At 37.6% G+C, this 19311-nt stretch overlaps 1 protein-coding gene across 1 annotated transcript in view; it reads left to right on the forward strand.

The window, feature by feature from the left end:
* Window positions 1-618: 618 nt before the first annotated feature.
* The window catches only part of LOC128656254 (neprilysin-like), a 302039-nt gene continuing 283346 nt past the window's right edge, over window positions 619-19311 (forward strand). Inside the window, exons 1-2 of the mRNA XM_053710071.1 lie at window positions 619-747; window positions 914-1092. Coding sequence (XP_053566046.1) covers window positions 954-1092 — 139 coding nt within the window. The 5' untranslated portion in view covers window positions 619-747; window positions 914-953. The remainder of the gene's footprint in view (window positions 748-913; window positions 1093-19311) is intronic.

The following is a 19311-nucleotide window of genomic DNA, read 5'->3' on the forward strand; positions in this document are numbered from 1 at the left end:
CAGTTGTGTTCTTCCTTTTAGTTTCACTTATGATTCAAATAGTTTTTAATTAACTTTTTTTTTTTTTTAAATAAAAAAAATCATTGTAATGTTTTTTTAACTGATGTTTTTATATGCTGGAATTGTTTTGAGTACCCTGTCTGTCCTTTTAAAGATCCTAAAATCTTTTACAGTTTTAACCTATTCTTGGTGTTCAAAAGTTCCTTTCTTTTCATTCAACATGCAAACAAGGCACACCATAAATATGTTACTGTATATGTCAGTGGTAAAATGGGTGTTAGAATGAAATAAAAAAAAAAGGAAATATATATATATATATTAGTATTTACTACAATGTACCTTTTTTTTTTTACTAAATAAAAGTTACTGACTACAAAATACATGTTTTACACAAAAATGTGTAATGTATTTAAAAAAGATATATATCAGCTTTTCTAGTTATTTATGGATATATTTATACCACTTAAATTATATTGTTTTAATACATTTTAAAAGGCTATTCAGTTTAAAGAAGTTGTATTTAAATATCACTTAATGCCAACAACTTTCACATACACTGAAGCAGTCTACATTGCTTAAGTTATTGTGCAACCACACTCATGAAACTGCTTGATAATTAGAAAGTACAGTAAACAGTTAAATTATGAAGAACCTCCCAGATTTTAAAAGATGATGAACTATTTTGCATTTATGTCAGTTACCAAGAGACTTCCAGTATTTCTGCAATAGTTCAAACTAGTGATAGCAGTGAGTATATACAAATGGCATGAATTATTTTAATCTATTTGTTTCTATTGATTGCTTACATATGTATCTTGTATATTAAAGCAGCACTGATTTAAATTATTGTAAGAATGTAGATTTGATAGTAATAGTTTAGATAGAAATCTCTTGCAAACTTATATTGTTACAGAACATTGTGTTGCAAATAAATATCAGAAAAAGAATAGAAGATGGACATTATCGATGTGAGAACTTCAAGACCAAAGACAAAGTCTGGATTCAGTTCTCTGGAAAAGATTCTCATCTGCCTGGCTGTTCTGTTTGGCATTATAGCCATAGCTATGATAATCGCATTTGCAAAATATGATGGTGAGTAAACCTTCTTGATTAAACTTAGCAAATGCTTCAGCATGTTTATTTTTCAGGAACTGTAACAATGTCAATAAGAAATTAAGCTATCCTTAAAAGGAGTTTAATAAAATATTAATCTACATTAAAGGGACAGTAAACCACTTTCAGATTGTAATATGAAATGTTTAGTTATAAGTAGTAAAACAACCTGGTAATATAATTGTTTTGTTTATTTTGTCTACTTTTCATGTACTTTAACTTTGGAAATGTTGTTTTCTAATTCTCAAAGCCGTAGGTCCGCAATGCAGATATTTTTTTAAAAGCTAACCCTGTTGCATATCTCTCCCTAATTGGTCTCAGCAGATAAATAAATCTGCATGTGCATTGTGGTTTATACTACCAGAATGGCTGTGGCTAGGCTTGTCTGCTCCAGTATCAGTAACATATCTCGGATTATCTCCTTTAAATAAGGCAAATAGTGGGTGGAGTTTGGCTATTGAAAGACAAAAGAAGCAAACATGGTGTTATTTTGTTTTAAAACTGTTTAGACTTGGCTGGTATTCTATAGCAATACAGCATACATGTCATGTCATTGCATTCTTCTCCTTTTGTTTAAAGGGACACTGAACTCAATTTTTTTCTTTCGTGATTCAGATAGAGCATGGAATTTTAAGCAACTTTCTAATTTACTCCTTTTATCATATTTTCTTAATTCTCTTGGTATCATTATTTGAAATGCAAGAATGTAAGTTTAGATGCCGGCCCATTTTTGGTGAACAACCTGGGTTGTCCTTGCTGATTGGTGGATACATTTATCCACCAATAAAAAAAAAGTGCTGTGCAGAGTTCTTAACCAATAAAAAACTTAGATGCCTTCTTTTTCAAATAAAAATAGCAAGAGAATGAAAAAAAATTGATAATAGGAGTAAATTAGAAAGTTGCTTAAAATTGTAGGCTCTATCTGAATCATGAAAGAAAAAAATTGGGTTCAGTGTCCCTTTAAGTTTAATATAATACATATTGTATGTCATAAGTAGGCTGCATATGATAGATAATAAAATGTCACATTGGTGCATATAGGGAGGTGCCCCTAGTTTCTTTTTCAGCTAGTTCAGGATCACTTTAATAATCTCCTATTTTACTGTGTATGTTACAAAGTAACACATATTGAAGGAACATGTTCAGGTCACTTATAGGAAGAATGTGTGTACAATTACTGTTTAGGACATCAGAAGAAAAATGCAAACATGATATATGTTTATGTGTAATTTTCAGATTTTAGCTGCATACACGTATATATTCAAAGTTATTTACCCAGAAAGCACCAGTGCCTGTTCTGATGAGAGTACATTTTTAAGCTAATTAGGAACAGTCGTAATTATCCTTGGCTGTATTTTCATCTGGGGCAAGATTACATATGCGGCGCAGGCTTCAGAGCAACTGTTGAAACTCGCATCGCTCGTTAGTTCACCTTGCACATTGGGTGAATCCCATAAACAACGCTGCCAGATCATAAATTGCTGGCACATAAGTTTAAAACAAAAAATGTTACATTGCCCGTAAAAGTCTAACCCGCCTCCCAAAAATAAACCCGACACGTAACAACCCTTAATCCACCATCCCCCCACATCGCAATATACCTAGTAAATTTCACTATTAACCCCTAAACCTCCAAACCCCACAATGCAATATACCTAATTAACCTATTAACCCCTAAGCCGCCATCCCCTACAGCGCAAAGCACCAATCTAATCACTAAGCCCCCAACCTAACACCCCCTATGTTAATCCCAATTACATAAAATAAAAAAGACTATCTTACGAATAAATTAATTAAAGATTTAAAAAAATAATTTATTACATTAAAAAAAAAACTAAAATCAAATTAAAATTAAAAACTCTAATATTACAAAAAAATAAGAACGTCTAAAATTACAGAAAAAAATAAACAAAATTATCCAAAATAAAAAAATTATAAAATAATTTAATTCCCCTATAAAAATAAAAAGCCCCACAAAATAAAAACACCCCCTAATCTAACACTAGACTAACAATAGCCCTTAAAAGGGCCTTTTGTAGGGTATTGCCCTAAAGCGATCAGCTTTTCTATCAAAATAAAGTATGTTACCCTCTAAAAGTAAACCCTCCCACCCACACAACCCCCCCCCCCAAAAAAAAACCAACACTAAAAAAACCTAAGCTACCCATTGCCCATAAGGGACATTTGTATGGGCATTGCCCTTAAAAGGACAATCAGCTCTTTTGCTGACAATTAAAATAAAAAAAGTCCTAATCTAACCACCCCCTCCAAAACAAAAAACTAAGTCTAACGTACTCACCATTCCTGAAGTCCGGGTGAGGGTCTTCTTCCAGGGGGCCACATCTTCATACAGTGCGGGGTCCTCTAATATCTTCATCCGCAGCGAAGGTGGCACGGTGTGGAGGTAGCCACAGAGCAGAAACGGTGGCCGACATCCAGCACGGAGGATCCTCTTCATGTGATCACCGCCACACACTAAAGCTTGAATGCAAGGTACCCATTCTATATTTGGGGTACCTTGCATTTCTATTGGCTGAAAAATTCAAATCAGTCAATAGGATGACAGCTACTGAAATCCTATTGGATGTTCAAATCAGCCAATAGGATTTCAGTAGCTCTCATCCTATTGGCTGGTTTGAATTTTTCAGCCAATAGGAATGCAAGGTACCCCAAATATAAAATGGGTACCTTGCATTCAAGCTTCAGTGTGCAGCCGTGATTTCATGAAGAGGATCCTCCACGCTGGATGTCGGCTACCGTTTCTGCTCCGCGGCTACCTCCACTCCGTGCTGCCTTTGCTCCAGATGAAGATAGAAGAGGTCCCCGTGTGGATTAAGATTTCTCCGCCTGGAAGAAGACCTTCACCACCGGAATTCAGGAATGGTGAGTACCTTTTTCGGGGTTAGACTTAGGTGGGGTTTTTTGGTTGTTTTTTTTTTTTTGGAGATTAGGACATTTTTAATGGGCAGAAAAAGAGCTTATTGCCCATTTAAGGACAATGCCCATTCAAATGCCCCTTTAGGGGCAATGGGTAGCTTAGGTTTTTTTTTAGTGTTTTTTTTTATTTTGGGTGGGTTTTGTGGGTAGGGGGGTTTACTTTTAGGGGGAAACTTGTACTTTATGTTAGCAGAAGAGCTGATTGCTTTAGGGCAGTGCCCTACAAAGGGCCCTTTTAAGTGCTATTGGTAGTTTAGTGTTAGATTAAGGGGTGTTTTTATTTTGAGGTTTTTTTTTTATTTTTATAGGGGTATTAGATTAAGTATAAATATATAACCCCCCTTAAATAAACCTAACACTAAGCCCCTGAAGATCTCCCTACCTTGAGTCGTCTTCACCCAGCCAAGCCAAATTCTTCATCCAAGCGGAGCAAGAAGAGGTCCTCCATCCGGTAGAAGTCTTCATCCAAGCGGGGCAGAAGAGGTCTTCCATCCGATTGAAGTCTTCATCCAAGAGGCATCTTCTATCGTCATCCATCCGGAGCGGAGCAGCAGCATCCTGTAGACCTCCGACGCGGAACATCCATCCTGGCCAACGACTGAACGACGAATGACGGTTCCTTTAAATGACGTCATCCAAGATGGCGTCCCTCGAATTCCGATTGGCTGATAGGATTCTATCAGCCAATCGGAATTAAGGTAGGAAAAATCTGATTGGATGATTGAATCAGCCAATCAGATTGAGCTTGCATTCTATTGGCTGATCGGAACAGCCAATAGAATGCGAGCTCAATCTGATTGGCTGATCGGATCAGCCAATCAGATTGAACTTGATTCTGATTGGCTGATTCCATCAGTCAATCAGAATATTCCTACCTTAATTCCGATTGGCTGATAGAATCCTATCAGCCAATCGGAATTCGAGGGACGCCATCTTGGATGACGTCATTTAAAGGAACCGTCATTCATCGTTCAGCCGTCGGCCAGGATGGATGTTCTGCGTCGGAGGTCTTCAGGATGCTGTCGCTCCGCTCCGGATGGATGACGATAGAAGATGCCTCTTGGATGAAGACTTCAATCGGATGGAAGACCTCTTCTGCCCCGCTTGGATGAAGACTTCTACCGGATGGAGGACCTCTTCTTGCTCCGCTTGGATGAAGAATTTGGCTCGGCTGGGTGAAGACGACTCAAGGTAGGGAGATCTTCAGGGGCTTAGTGTTAGGTTTATTTAAGGGGGGTTTGGGTTAGATTAGGGGTATGTGGGTGGTGGGTTGTAATGTTGGGGGGGGTATTGTATGTTTTTTTAAAGGCAAAAGAGCTGAACTTCTTGGGGCATGCCCCGCAAAGGGCCCTGTTCAGGGCTGGTAAGGTAAAAGAGCTTTGAACTTTAGTAATTTAGAATAGGGTAGGGCATTTTTTTATTTTGGGGGGCTTTGTTATTTTATTAGGGGGCTTAGAGTAGGTGTAATTAGTTTAAAATTGTTGTAATATATTTCTAATGTTTGTAAATATTTTTTTATTTTTTGTAACTTAGTTCTTTTTTATTTTTTGTACTTTAGTTAGTTTAATTCATTGTATTTATTTGTAGGAATTGTATTTAATTTATTTATTGATAGTGTAGTGTTAGGTTTAATTGTAGATTGAGCTCACATTCTATTGGCTGTTCCGATCAGCCAATAGAATGTGAGCTCAATCTGATTGGCTGATTGGATCAGCCAATCGGATTGAACTTGAATCTGATTGGCTGATTAAATCAGCCAATCAGATTATTCCTACCTTAATTCTGATTGGCTGATAGAATCCTATCAGCCAATCAGAATTTGAGGGACGCCATCTTGGATGACGTCATTTAAAGGAACCTTCATTCATCGGGAGTTCGTCGTGGAGGAAGGATGTTCTGAGTCGGCGGGATGAAGATGGAGCCGGAAGAAAGAAGATTGAAGATGCCGCTTGATAGAAGACTTCAGCCGGATGGAAGACCTCTTCAGCCCCCGCTTGGATGAAGACTTCAGCCGGATGATGGACCTCTTCAGCCCCCGCTTGGATGAAGACTTCAGCCGGATTATGTACCTCTTCAGCGCCACGCTTGGATGACGACATCGCCCGGATTGGATGAAGAATTCGGCTCTTCTGAGTGAAGATGACTCAAGGTAGGAAGATCTTCAGGGGAGTAGTGGGTGGTGGGTTTTAATGTTGGGGGGGTTGTATTTTTATTTTACAGGCAAAAGAGCAGAATTCTTTGGGGCATGCCCCGCAAAAGGCCCTTTTAAGGGCTGGTAAGGTAAAAGAGCTGGTAACTTTTTAATGTAGAATAGGGTAGGGAATTTTTTTATTTTGGGGGGCTTTGTTATTTTATTAGGGGGCTTAGATTAGGTGTAAGTAGCTTAAACTTGTTGTAATATTTTTATAATGTTTGTAAATTATTTTTTTAGTTTTTGTAACTTAGTTCTTTTTTTTATTTTTTGTAATTTAGTTAGTGTATTTATTTGTATTTATTTGTAGGTATTTGTATTTAATTTATTTAATGATAGTGTAGTGTTAGGTTTAATTGTAACTTAGGTTAGGATGTATTTTACAGGTAATTTTGTAATTATTTTAACTAGGTAGCTATTAAATAGTAAATAACTATTTAATAGCTATTGTACCTAGTTAAAATAAATACAAAGTTGCCGGTAAAATAAATATAAATCCTAAAATAGCTACAATGTAACTATTAGTTATATTGTAGCTATATTAGGGTTTATTTTACAGGTAAGTATTTAGTTTTAAATAGGATTAATTTATTTAAAGGGCCACTGTAAGTAAATATTTTCTATGCCTGTTACTAACTAACTACCCCAAATACGCTTTTTATCAATAGCATTTCATTAACATATCTCTACCGTATATCACAAATCTTGTCTGCAAATTTAATTGTTTTCCAAACCCACTCCGTGGGTATCCTTTGCTCTGTACCAATCCATTTACAATACCTAGGTTTCAAAATGGCGCTTTAAACACAAAGTTATTGGTTTAAGTATTTTTAAAATGCAGTGCTGAAAATAGTGGGCAGGATAACGTGACATCATCGGCGAATAAAAGATATAACTTTTAGAACATTATGAAACTTCGTTTTGGAGAAAATATAGTTCAGTAGGTTTTAATTAATGTTTATTATCTTTAATATGTTAGTTGTTTAGCTTAAAAATTATAACAGAAAGTAATCCTTTAATTATAGTAAATTTATTTCATTTTAATTAAATTATATTTAAGTTAGGGGGGTGTTAGGGTTAGGGTTAGACTTAGGTTTAGGGGTTAATAACTTTATTATAGTAGCGGCGACGTTGGGAGCGGGAGATTATGGGTTAATAATTGTAGGTAGGTGGCGGCGATGTTAGAGAGGGCAGATTAAGGGTTAATAAAATTTATTATAGTGTTTGCGAGGCGGGAGTGCGGCGGTTTAGGGGTTAATACATTTATTATAGTGGCGGCGATGTCCGGTCGGCAGATTAGGGGTTAATACTTGTAGATAGGTTGCGGCAACATTGGGGGGCAGACTAGGGGTTAATAACTATAATGTAGGGGTCGGCGATGTTAGGGACAGCAGATTAGGGGTTAATAGCTATAATGTAGGTGGCGGCAGTGTCCGGTCGGCAGATTAGGGGTTAAATAATTTTATGATAGTGTTTGCGATGTGGGGGGGCCTCGGTTTAGTGGTTCATAGGTAGTTTTTGGGTGTTAGTGTACTTTAGAACTGTAGTTAAGAGCTTTATATTCCGGTGTTAGCCCATAAAGCTCTTAACTACTGACTTTATTCGGTAGATTCGGATGGCCGTGTATTACACTAGTATTTACACCTAATTTCAAGTACATAATACTAATCTAATACACAGCATATCCCACCTAAAACATACCGAAATTCCGAATTTCGGAACCGAATCGAACCGAACCGAATTCAGCCGAATTTATCCGAATCCGAATAAATCCAAAACGAATTCATTCGATTCCGAATAAATCCGAAACGAATTCATTCATATTTTGCAGAATTCGAATCGATCCGAGCCGAAATTAGAAAAATCCGAATCAATCCGAACCGAAACCGAACCGAATTTTTTCGCCATGCACATATCTAGCAGGAATGGTAAAAAAAGTTATTTTAAAATGAATATTGTTTCTGGCCACTTTGAAATGCACTACAGTTCTCACGGTTTTCTCTTGCAAACTGAATGATGGTGAGTTTTGACCAAAATACTTAAAACACTATCTACTCTGAAAGAAAACCTTTGCAAAAATGATTTGTATGGGAGACAAAAACTCCAGATACTGGAACCCCTGGCGCGTGTTTCACATAACGCTTCCCCACTGAAGAAGCGTTATGTGAAACACGTGTCAGGGGTGCCAGTATCTGACATTTTTTGTCTCCTATTTTAAAGTGAATGTCAATTTTGATGCTAAAGTGTCCAGTTTTTAAAAATTCGATTAAAAACAGGGACACTTTAATTCATAAAAATTTACATTTCACTCCTGTTGTAAAAAAACCTTACCTTTTAATCTTGACAGCAGCTCCAGCTTCCTCTGGTCGTTGCAAGCCATTTCTGACGTCAAAAATGATGGACAGGTCATCCTCCAATCACGGCTCCCCCCCCCCCCCCCAGGGAAATCAGTGTCTTGCCGTGATTGGAGGAAGACGGATTCCTCATTTTAGACCCAGGAAGAGGTTTTTGCTACAGGTGGAGGAAGCTGGAGCAGCTGTGAAGATTAAACGGTAAGTTTTTTTTCTCAACAGGAGTGAAATGTAAATTTTGATGAATTAAAGTGCCCCTGTTTTTAATCACATTTTTCAAAAACGGGCACTTTAGCACCAAAATTGACATTCACTTTAACTTGCATTATTTAGCATCCATATTAATATATCTAATATATCCACATTTGAAAAGCACCTACATACTTCGTACAATGTATGAATGTTTGGATTAGTAAAGCATTAAAGTAATTAGCTCCCGGATTGAAGGAGCTTAGCTATAGATAGTGTTTTGTATAATATATGGTACTATTTGAGCCACCTACCATTACTCAATAGAACATTATAATCTAATTTGTGAAATACTTATGATATTGGCGAACGTATCTAAAATACTAGCGCAATCCTATCATATTTAAATGTACCAGCAAAGTGTGATTCTGATCGTTACACCCTGATGCTGCAGTGTTTTTAACTGTGTTTATAATATTTTTACACACTCTTTATATGTGCCAAATAGGGAGAATGAATACAATATATAATAGATTAGATAAGCAATAACCATAAGAAGCATATGTGTCTGTCTGTTTTGATGAAAATTTATGATACAATATACAAGTTTCCCTTTTAAGTGATTTTCTCCCTAATTATTCAGTGAACTATTTTGATTGTTAATTGTACTAGGTCCGGTCACAACAGATATATTTTAACATATTAAATAAAATATATATATCTTGAATATTCATGTTCAAAAAATTCATATGACTATAGTATATAGTTCTTATTTATGTGAATGTGAAAGAGGCTTTTCTAAGTATTTATTTAACTTAGGTTAGAAAGAAAATGGGCGCCTCATAGTGAAATCCATATGTGATATATAATAAAGAAGGTAAATAGTAAAACTCACAATTTTTGAAGGCACTAGATAGTGCAAACAGGCAGGCTGACACTTGCAGTAGTCAGCTAACTGGATACTGATCCTGTATCAAGGTAAAGACCAGTTCTCAGGTCACAGGTAAGATCACAGGGAAGTTTGAATCCAAGTATCAAACAGGCTGAAGATATGGTGCAGGCAAACCAATTGTGATGTAATGGTTTGTATAGTTCTCTGTGCAGATAGAGCAAATTCAATCTGAATAATCAGGCAGAAAGACTCCTCCGTATATAAATGTTAAACGACAAGTTTAATGTTGCTGCAACGTGTTTCTTGACCACACAACACGGTCGTTTCATCAGGCATAAAAATAAGATAAAAACATGTTAATTGTACCAGGTCCGGTCACAACAGATATATTTTAACATATTAAATAAAATATAAATATCTTGAATATTCATGTTCAAAACATTCATATGACTATACAGTAGTATATATTTCTTATTTATGTGAATGTGAAAGAGGCTTTTCTAAGTATTTATTTAACTTAACACACTTACTCCAATCTAGAAGAACAAAGAAAAAGAAATCCAAAATAGTGAAATATGAAAAACACCAGAGTTTAATATAACCTACTCTTCTACTTACAAACATCAGATTAAAAGCACATTATGTCAAAACAGACTGAACGATTTTATAAATTATTTTAAATTAATATGGAACTGGAGCACCAATCAAGTTTTGGTTCCCTATGCAGGCAGATGGCAGCCGTTCTTGGCTGTGACTTTACAGTCTAGACTGATGGAGCTTCCTTCACCTTTGACGTATATATATATATGTCCATTTGGGTTAAGGGGTTAAATGGGCATGTTCTTGAAAAGAATGGTAGATGATTTTAATGAGCAAAAGCAGCTATTTCAAATGCACAAATTAGCCTACTGGAGTAATTTCCAATACATTTTATACTCTGCAGCTGGTATAACTAGTAATATGGAAGAAACATTACAGTACACTGACCCTGTAATGACCTTTAATGGCTGTTGATCACCAAATACCAAATCAATACATGAAAAAATACAACTGCTCTCCAGGCTTCCCAGTAGCTTTCACCAACTGACCTGATCACTCATCATCATTCTGCAAATCCAGCATTCTCTCCTCTACACCCGATAATGGAAGTCATTCAACATGATAATATTTTAAATTACAAAAAATGCATAACCAACGTCCAAATACCAACTGTTTTCCAATCCTCTCAATTAACTTAACCCTTATAAAAGAGCTCTGTTTTTTTTTAAAAATGGATGCTTCAGCAACAAATACACCTTTTTTTTCCGTGGCACACACAGTACGCAGTAGAGTTCCAGGTCTTATATGTACAAATTACGCTTAACAGCTGTTCCTTGCTATGCATAATAGCATTATTTTGAGTATGTCCCTTTAAATGATGCACACAGTGATTTAGAAACACATGCAGTTACATATGGAGCAGTGTATTAAAGGGAACAGTGTTTCATCTGCACAGATTTTTTACATACTTTACAAATAACCTTTATAGAGAGTAGTAAAAACACAGGAAAGTGAATTTATGGGTAGAAAGCCTGCACAGATATTTTGCATATGTTTAAAGAAGAGATAAGAGACCAGAATAACGTCTTTCTTATAGTCATGTATTCAATAAGTGTCAGGAAGAAGGTTATTAGCACCGTGTTTAGCATTATTTATTATTCTTGTATGAGTCTTTTACCTCTCATCTAAAATATGCTCACTGATGGGAACTTACTGTATAATGAATGTGCAATGCACAAAAAAATTAACATAAGACAGAGACGCTGAACAGATAATGCACAAAAAGCTGCATTCATTTCCACTTTTGTCCATGGTTCGATTTGACATTATGAATGGCTCACAAAAAAAAAAAAAGAAAATGTGAAGGGAAAGACGGAGGTAATTTTTTTTAACAAGTATTATTTTTAACTTTTTTGCTTTTTTAGGCTTCTTTTTTTTGTTTCCCTAATTATGCACCATAAAGTAATAAAGGGGTAGATTTAACAAGCTGTGGATGTTGGTTTCTACCGCTTAAGTTTCAGGTCCGTCTGAAACTAAAGTTAAGAAGCAGCGGTCGTAAGGACACCGCTACTTAACTTCTCTGCCACTTTTTAGGTGGCAGACTGCAATCATCCCGATCTGATGCAATGTTAAATGCCGACAGAGTATGCTGTTGGCATTTAGCGTTGTCAGGTGGACATGATTTGCTACAGTGAATAAAAATAAAATAGAAAACAGCCCTTCTTCTTTCTCTAGTGTACATATATTTAATTTGTCAGTCCAAGCACTAAGGCACTGCATACTTCACAGGAACCAGAACATTTGTCCTAGTTGGAGAAACTATGAACAGTAAATTCTGTAAGACCTGAGACAGATGGGAGGTCTGTGCATTGTAACCTTACAAGAACATAAAAAAGCAAAAAGAAACTGCTCTTGTATTTTAGAGTTTTTTTTATCATTGCATTATTGTTTGCGTATACTTGTGTGTTTAACTCCTGCAAAATAGTTAAACACATTCACCTAGATTACGAGTTTTGAGCGCTATAGGGAAAGTAAAGTAGTGGATTCTCAGTTCCTGTTATGTGTTACTGCCAAAAAACACCTCAATATGTGTTCAACAACATCTCCTGAGTACAGTGATACCACCCATGTATAGGTGTGTCGGGTTCTCTGGGGGCTAAAAGGCCTTATTTTTGGAGGCGCATTCCAATTTTTCAACTTGGAATTTTCACATCGGTCATCATGCACCCATGTCCTATTTGGGACATTTCTGAAGCTGGCCAATGGAGTTTACCCCCATCAAACCACATATTTTTGAAAAGTAGACACCCTAGGGTATTTCAAATGGTGGTATTTTGACACTTTCCATGCACTAATTCAATCAACAGTCTTTGTCAAACTTTTGGGTAGTCATTTTTTGTGTTATTTTTCATACACATTGTACTTTAGGCATGGATTTTCAGTTCCTGTTATGTCTTACTGCCAAAAAAACACCTCAATATGTATTCAACAACATCTCCTGAGTACAGTGATACCACTTATGTATAGGTGTGTCGGGTTCTCTGGGGGCTAAAAGGCCTTATTTTTAGGAAGAGCATTCCAGTTTTTTAACTTGGAATTTTCACATTGGTCATCATGCACCCATGTCCTATTTGGGACATTTCTGAAGCTGGTCAATGGAATTTACCCCAATCAAACCATATATTTTTTGAAAAGTAGACACCCTAGGGTATTAAAAATGGTGGTATTTTAACACTTTCCATGCACTAATTCAACCACCAGTCTTTGTCAAACTTTTGGTTAGTCATTGTTTTGTGTTATTTTTCACACACATTGTACTTTAGGCATGGATTCTCAGTTCCTGTTATGTGTTACTGCCAAATAACACCTCACTATGTGTTCAACAACATCTCCTGAGTACAGTGATACCACCCATATATAGGTGTACCAGGTTCTCTGGGGGCTAAAAGGCCTTATTTTTAGGAAGCGCACTCCAGTTTTTCAACTTGGAATTTTCACATCAGTCATCATGCACCCATGTCCTATTTGAGACATTTCTGAAGCTATAGTTTTGAAAAGTAGACAACCTAGGGTATTTCAAATGGTGGTATTTTAACACTTTCCATGCACTATTTTAACCACCAGTCTTTGTTAAACTTTTGGGTAGTCATTTTTTTTGTGTTATTTTTCACACACATTGTACTTTAGGCATGGATTCTCAGTTCCTGTTATGTGTTACTGCCAAAAAACACCTCAATATGTGTTCAACAACATCTCCTGAGTACAGTGATACCACCCATGTATAGGTGTGTCGGGTTCTCTGGGGGCTAAAAGGCCTTATTTTTAGGAAGCGCATTCCAGTTTTTCAACTTGGAATTTTCACATCCCATGCACCCATGTCCTATTTAAGACATTTCTGAAGCCTGTCAATGTAATTTACCCCCATCAAACCATATATTTTTTGAAAAGTAGACATCCTAGGGTATTTTAAATGCTGGTATTTTAACACTTTCCATGCACTAATTTAACCACCAGTCTTTGTCAAACTATTGGGCATTCATTTTTTTGTGTTATTTTTCACATACATTGTACTTTACACATGGATTCACAGCTTCTGTTATGTGTTACTACCAAAGAAGACCCCAAAATTTGGTCACCAACATCTCCTGAGTACAGTGATACCACCTATGCATAGGTTTGTTGGCTTGTTTTGGGGGTGCAATGCCAAATGTCTGACATGCATTTGTGATTTTTTTTCACATTTAACATATTTTCTTTGCCTATAGTCTTTTTTGGGGGTCTTTTAATATACCTCAATTTATTTGTTTTCCATGAATGTGGATATATTTGAAAAGTTGACACCCCAAGGTATTATATATGGAGTGCTTTGATGACTTTTATGCAACCGTTTTAGCCCAAAAAATTGGAGAAAGTGTATAGTGGTAATTTTTCAATTTTCATTTTTACACACACATTACTTTTAGACTATGATTTAAGAGAGACTGTTGTAAGTTATTGCAAAAAAACACCACAGGTTGTTTTTTTGCAAGACCTCTTGAGTACACCTATGCCCCCCATGCATAGGTTTGTCAGGATTTTGGGAAGGTTCAGTTACAATTGTATGACTTGTAATTTGAGTTGAAATTGAGTATTTCTTCTGATAGGCCTATCTTTAGTTTGGGGCCTATCGCATACCCCACTTTTATTTATTGCCATTAAAGTGTATATTTTTGAAATGTTTACACCCCAAGGTATTGTATATGGTGTGCTTTGATGCCTTTGAAGCAACCGTTTTAGCCCAAACAAATTGGAGAAAGTGTATGGTGGTAATTTTTAAATTTTCATTTTTACAGACACATTGCTTTTTGACTATGATTTAGGAGAGACTGTTGTAAGTTATTGCAAAAGAATACTTCAGGTTGTTTTCTGCAAGGCACCCCGAGTACACCTATGCTCCCCATGCATAGGTTTGCCAGGATTTTGTGAAGGTTATGTTACAATTTTATGACTTGTGATTTTAGTTATTAAAAATGAGAGTATTTCTTCTGATAGGCCTATCTTTAGTTTGGGGCCTATCACATACCCCACTTTTATTTATTGCCATGAAAGTGTATATTTTTGAAATTTTGACACCCCAAGGTATTGTATATGGTGTGCTTTGATGCCTTTGAAGCAACCATTTTAGCCAAAAAAAATTGGAGAAAGTGTATGGTGGTAATTTTCCAATTTTCATTTATACAGACACATTGCTTTTTGACTATGATTTAGGAGAGACTCTTGTAAGTTATTGCAAAACATACTTCAGGTTGTTTTCTGCAAGGCACCCTGAGAACACCTATGTCCCCCATGCATAGGTTTGACATAGTAGTGAAATGTAAAATTCTGGCACAGTACAAGTAAAAAAACAACAACAAAAAAACATCTAACAGTAAACATAACCAAAAAAATAAAATAACAGCAAATGTATTTATTTTTTTAAAAATTGACCATTGTATGGTACCGCTTGAAGCAGTCCCCAATGCAGAGTGCAGGCTGTCCAGGGCAATCAGGACAGTGATATATGGTGTCCCTTCTCTTCCCCCTCTTGGTACAGACTCTGCATTTTTTTTGTCGTTTCTGCTTTGCGGCAGTAGAGGGGATTTTAAAAATAAAATGGGTAGCCCCAACTCTGCTCTCTCCCATCACCGCCCGGGGAGCAGGTGCTTCATGGTACAAAATCCCCAAAATGATCTGGAGCTGAAACTGTAAAAAAGTCTTTTTAACTCTGGGGTTTGCTTTTTTGATCAACAAAAAAGCGTTGTGGATTGCAATCTGTATTAGGTAAATTGCAACCTTTTTGTACCAGGCCCTTGTCTTCCGCATAATTAGGTAGGGCTGCAGCAGCTGATCTGCCAGATCAACCCCACCCATATGCCGGTTATAAGACTTGATGCACACTGGCTTCCTTATGATCTCAGCTCTGCCACATACAGAAACCGCCACTGTCCTCTCTGTGTGGATGGTGGTAAGAAGGTATACATCCTTCTTGTCTCTGTACTTAAGTGCCAACAGCTCCTCTTGGCACAGAGCTGAGGTCTCCCCCCTTTATAGCCGGATGCGTACAAGTTGTCCAGGGAAACCTGCGCGGTTATTTTTAATTGTACCGCAAGCTACTGTATCAAAGCAATACAGTAGCTTGAACAAAAGAACACTTGTATAAAAATTGTCCAAGTACAAGTGATACCTTTTGTTCATTAGGGGTAATATCAGGTCCCAGACAATCTTGCCAGTGGTTCCCATATGTTCTGGGCAACCTGGAGGGTCAAGGTGGCTATCCTTTCCCTCATATACCCGGAAGGCCTGAGTATACCCAGTCTCGCTGTCACAGAGCTTATACACCTTTACCTCATATCTGGAGCGCTTGGAAGGAATATACTGCTTGAATCCCAGCCTTCCCTTATACTTCATTAGGGATTCATCAACTCATATATTCCTTCCAGGTGTATAAGCCTCTGCAAAGCTGGCAGAAAAGTGGGTAATCAGGGGGCGGATTTTATACAGCCTGTCAAATTGGGGATGCTCCCTAGGGGGGCACAGGCTGTTGTGGCTGAAGTACATGAAATGCAGAATCATTTCATACCTCTTCCTCGACATAGTCTGGGAGAAAATGGGGGTAGAGCAGATGGGGCTACTGCTCCAGTAGGAGCGAATGGAGGGTTTCTTTATGATGCCCATCAGCCAGTGACGTGCAGTGATAGGAGGCAAGTTTTTATTAAACAGTAATAAAAAAATGTTTAAGTGATTTGTGCATTAACTTTTTCTGACCATGCCCCTCAAGGTACCCCACCCACACACACCCCTTCCTCCGCCGGAGGGCAATGCGATCCCCATCCATGTTGCGCAATTAAGGAGAGGCAGTGAGCCGTTCAGCTGCCCTCCATTGATTGCGCAACATGGATGCTTGATAGTGTTAGCAGCTCACTATCAGCTAGCGCCACCCAGTGGTAGTTTTTGCAGGCCCAAACCTAGCTCCAAAGAGGCGCTTCTCCAAATCGCCTCTATGATGGAGCTATTACAGACAGCCAAATTAGCCAATCAGATCAGCCATCAGCCCTGCCGGGAAAGCGTACCGGACATGGACGTGAGTGACGTTGGACTGGACTCACTTATGCTGGCGCAGGCGGGAACTAACTAAAGAAGCAGGAGAGAGCTGCTGCTGCCGAGCCGACTCACATGGGTGTGCTGTGACTGACACTGACTGCGTGTCATCGTCGTGAGACTCAGAGAGTGAGAGACAGACTGCCGACTTCTAATAGTAAGTCTGACAATTTACCGCCACTATCCGCTCCCTGGTAGGACCTGCAGTTGCTATACTATAGTATGTAGCTGCCTGCAGTTCCTACCCAGAGCAGAGGCGAGCACTTAAAGTCCTGTCACTGTCAGTCACGGAGTCGGAAGTCCTACACAAAACTACTATTAATTCTAAACAACACACATAGTTATTGCTGCTCAGAGGTTTGAAAGCCTCTGCCAAGCTGTGATGCGCCACACGCTAATTTAAGAATGTTGTCAGCTGTATAAGTCCCTTAGCAGGTGTCAGATAGACACTAATAGCAACAGTAAACACATCTGACAGCTCAGCCTTAGTAAAGGTTATTGGAAACTCTGCAGTGGTCATGTTTAACTCTTCCCTAGGCACAGGGCTCACGTGTTTGGTGACTGAGCAAAAGTCAGGGAAAGTACTTCAGCAAATGTGCAAATAATGAGTCAGTTCTGAGGTTGGGAACAGCCAGGAGCAAAGAACTGTCTGTTCATATAACATAAAGCTCCCTGCAGTTATTATGTGTTAATATAATCTAGAATGTCTGATATTATGATACATCCCTGTTACACAGGCAGAATGTGCCACCACTGGCCAAGTGTAAATAAACTATTCAAACTAATGTGGACCGGACTAATAGATGTGGCCATGCAGCATATTCATGATGTGTATTAGACTGCAGTGCTAGAAAAAGAGATTACGTTTTAAGCGGTGGAAGCACATTTATTTACTGAAAAAGCAGAAACTTTCTACAACAATCAGATGTAGTCAGATAAGGCAGTTGTGAAGTGCAGATATGGTAATGGTATACATAAAAGGAAGTCAAATACAATTAATTATGGAGGTTGTGGTCAGTAAGCAGAATACAGACTAAATATACTCTGTTGTTGATTGGTGCCAATTAATGTGTTTGTATTTTGTTTTTTAATTTATTTTCTTCCTTGTGCTTTGAAGGGTTAACAGGCACAGATTTCAACAACAGTATACTAACCCTTTTAGTGCCATAATAAAGCCTGTTACACATTGCTAAGAAATGCATTGCTTGCAGGCTTCTCTGATACTCAAGGGGATTTAAATATTCTGCCCCAAATTTAACCTCTTTGCTGTAATTTGAGATTTTGAGAATGCTTTATGTTGAACTTTAGTAGAAAGCACTACTGTGCTGTTATATCCTATATTGCTATTCACTGAAACACAGGCCATGTTGTCTTATGTTATCTCCCTTAGTCATGTTCTCTTTGTCACACTACTGGCCAGTGTGGATATGGGTAAATAGTACAGTTACTGTTACAGACTAAGACTATAAGAAAATACCAGAGGACAGATGTGACAGAGACCAGCACTATGTGAGATAACATAACAGGACAGCTGTGACTGAGAAGAGGACTATACGAGATAATGTGACAGTGCAGCTGTGACTGAGAACAGGACTATGAGAAATAACATGAGAGGGCAGTTGTGACTCAGAACAGGACTATAGGAGATAACATGACAGGACAGCTGTGACTGAGACCAGTACTATGGGAGATAAAATAAGAGGGCACCTGTGACTGTGGCCAGGGCTATGGGAGATAACATAAGAGGGAACTTATTACTGAGACCAGGACTATGGGAAATAACATGCTAGGACAGCAGTGACTTAGACCAGTACTATGAGAGATTACGTAAGAGGGCAGCTGTGAATTAGAGTGTATATGCAATAACTAAACTTCAGGTACTAATGGACCCCTGTGGCCCTTCCTTCAGTTCCCATTCTTTGGGCACCCACCTTAGCTTGTACCAAACTGTTTATAAGATTGTCTGTAATACCCAGGTGTCTGCATTTTCCCAAACATACACACTCACATACACACACTCACTAACATACACACACACACTCACTAACATATACATTCACACACACACACACACACATAAACAGATACACACACTCACACATTCTCACACACTCACACACACACATTCACACACACACTTGCATACACACATATACACATACACACTCTCACACACATACATACACCCAACACTTACACAACATACTCACATACACACATACACACACACTCAACACACTTACACAACAAAACACAAACGCACTCACATACAATTATACAATAAATTATCTGCTGTGTTCTCAGAGGAACTATACAAAAATTGTGTTTATAAAAGGCTGCTATTGAAAAAGGTGATTTTTAAAAAATGAGTAGTGATTTTCTTAATGGGAAATATAAGGTTATTGCATACAGGGAATGTTTGTAAATCATTTATGGGGGGAAAAACAAACATTTGAAATCTTACTTTGAAAATCAAAGAGGGG

Source organism: Bombina bombina, chromosome 4, assembly GCF_027579735.1.
Source record: "Bombina bombina isolate aBomBom1 chromosome 4, aBomBom1.pri, whole genome shotgun sequence".
NCBI lineage: Eukaryota > Metazoa > Chordata > Amphibia > Anura > Bombinatoridae > Bombina > Bombina bombina.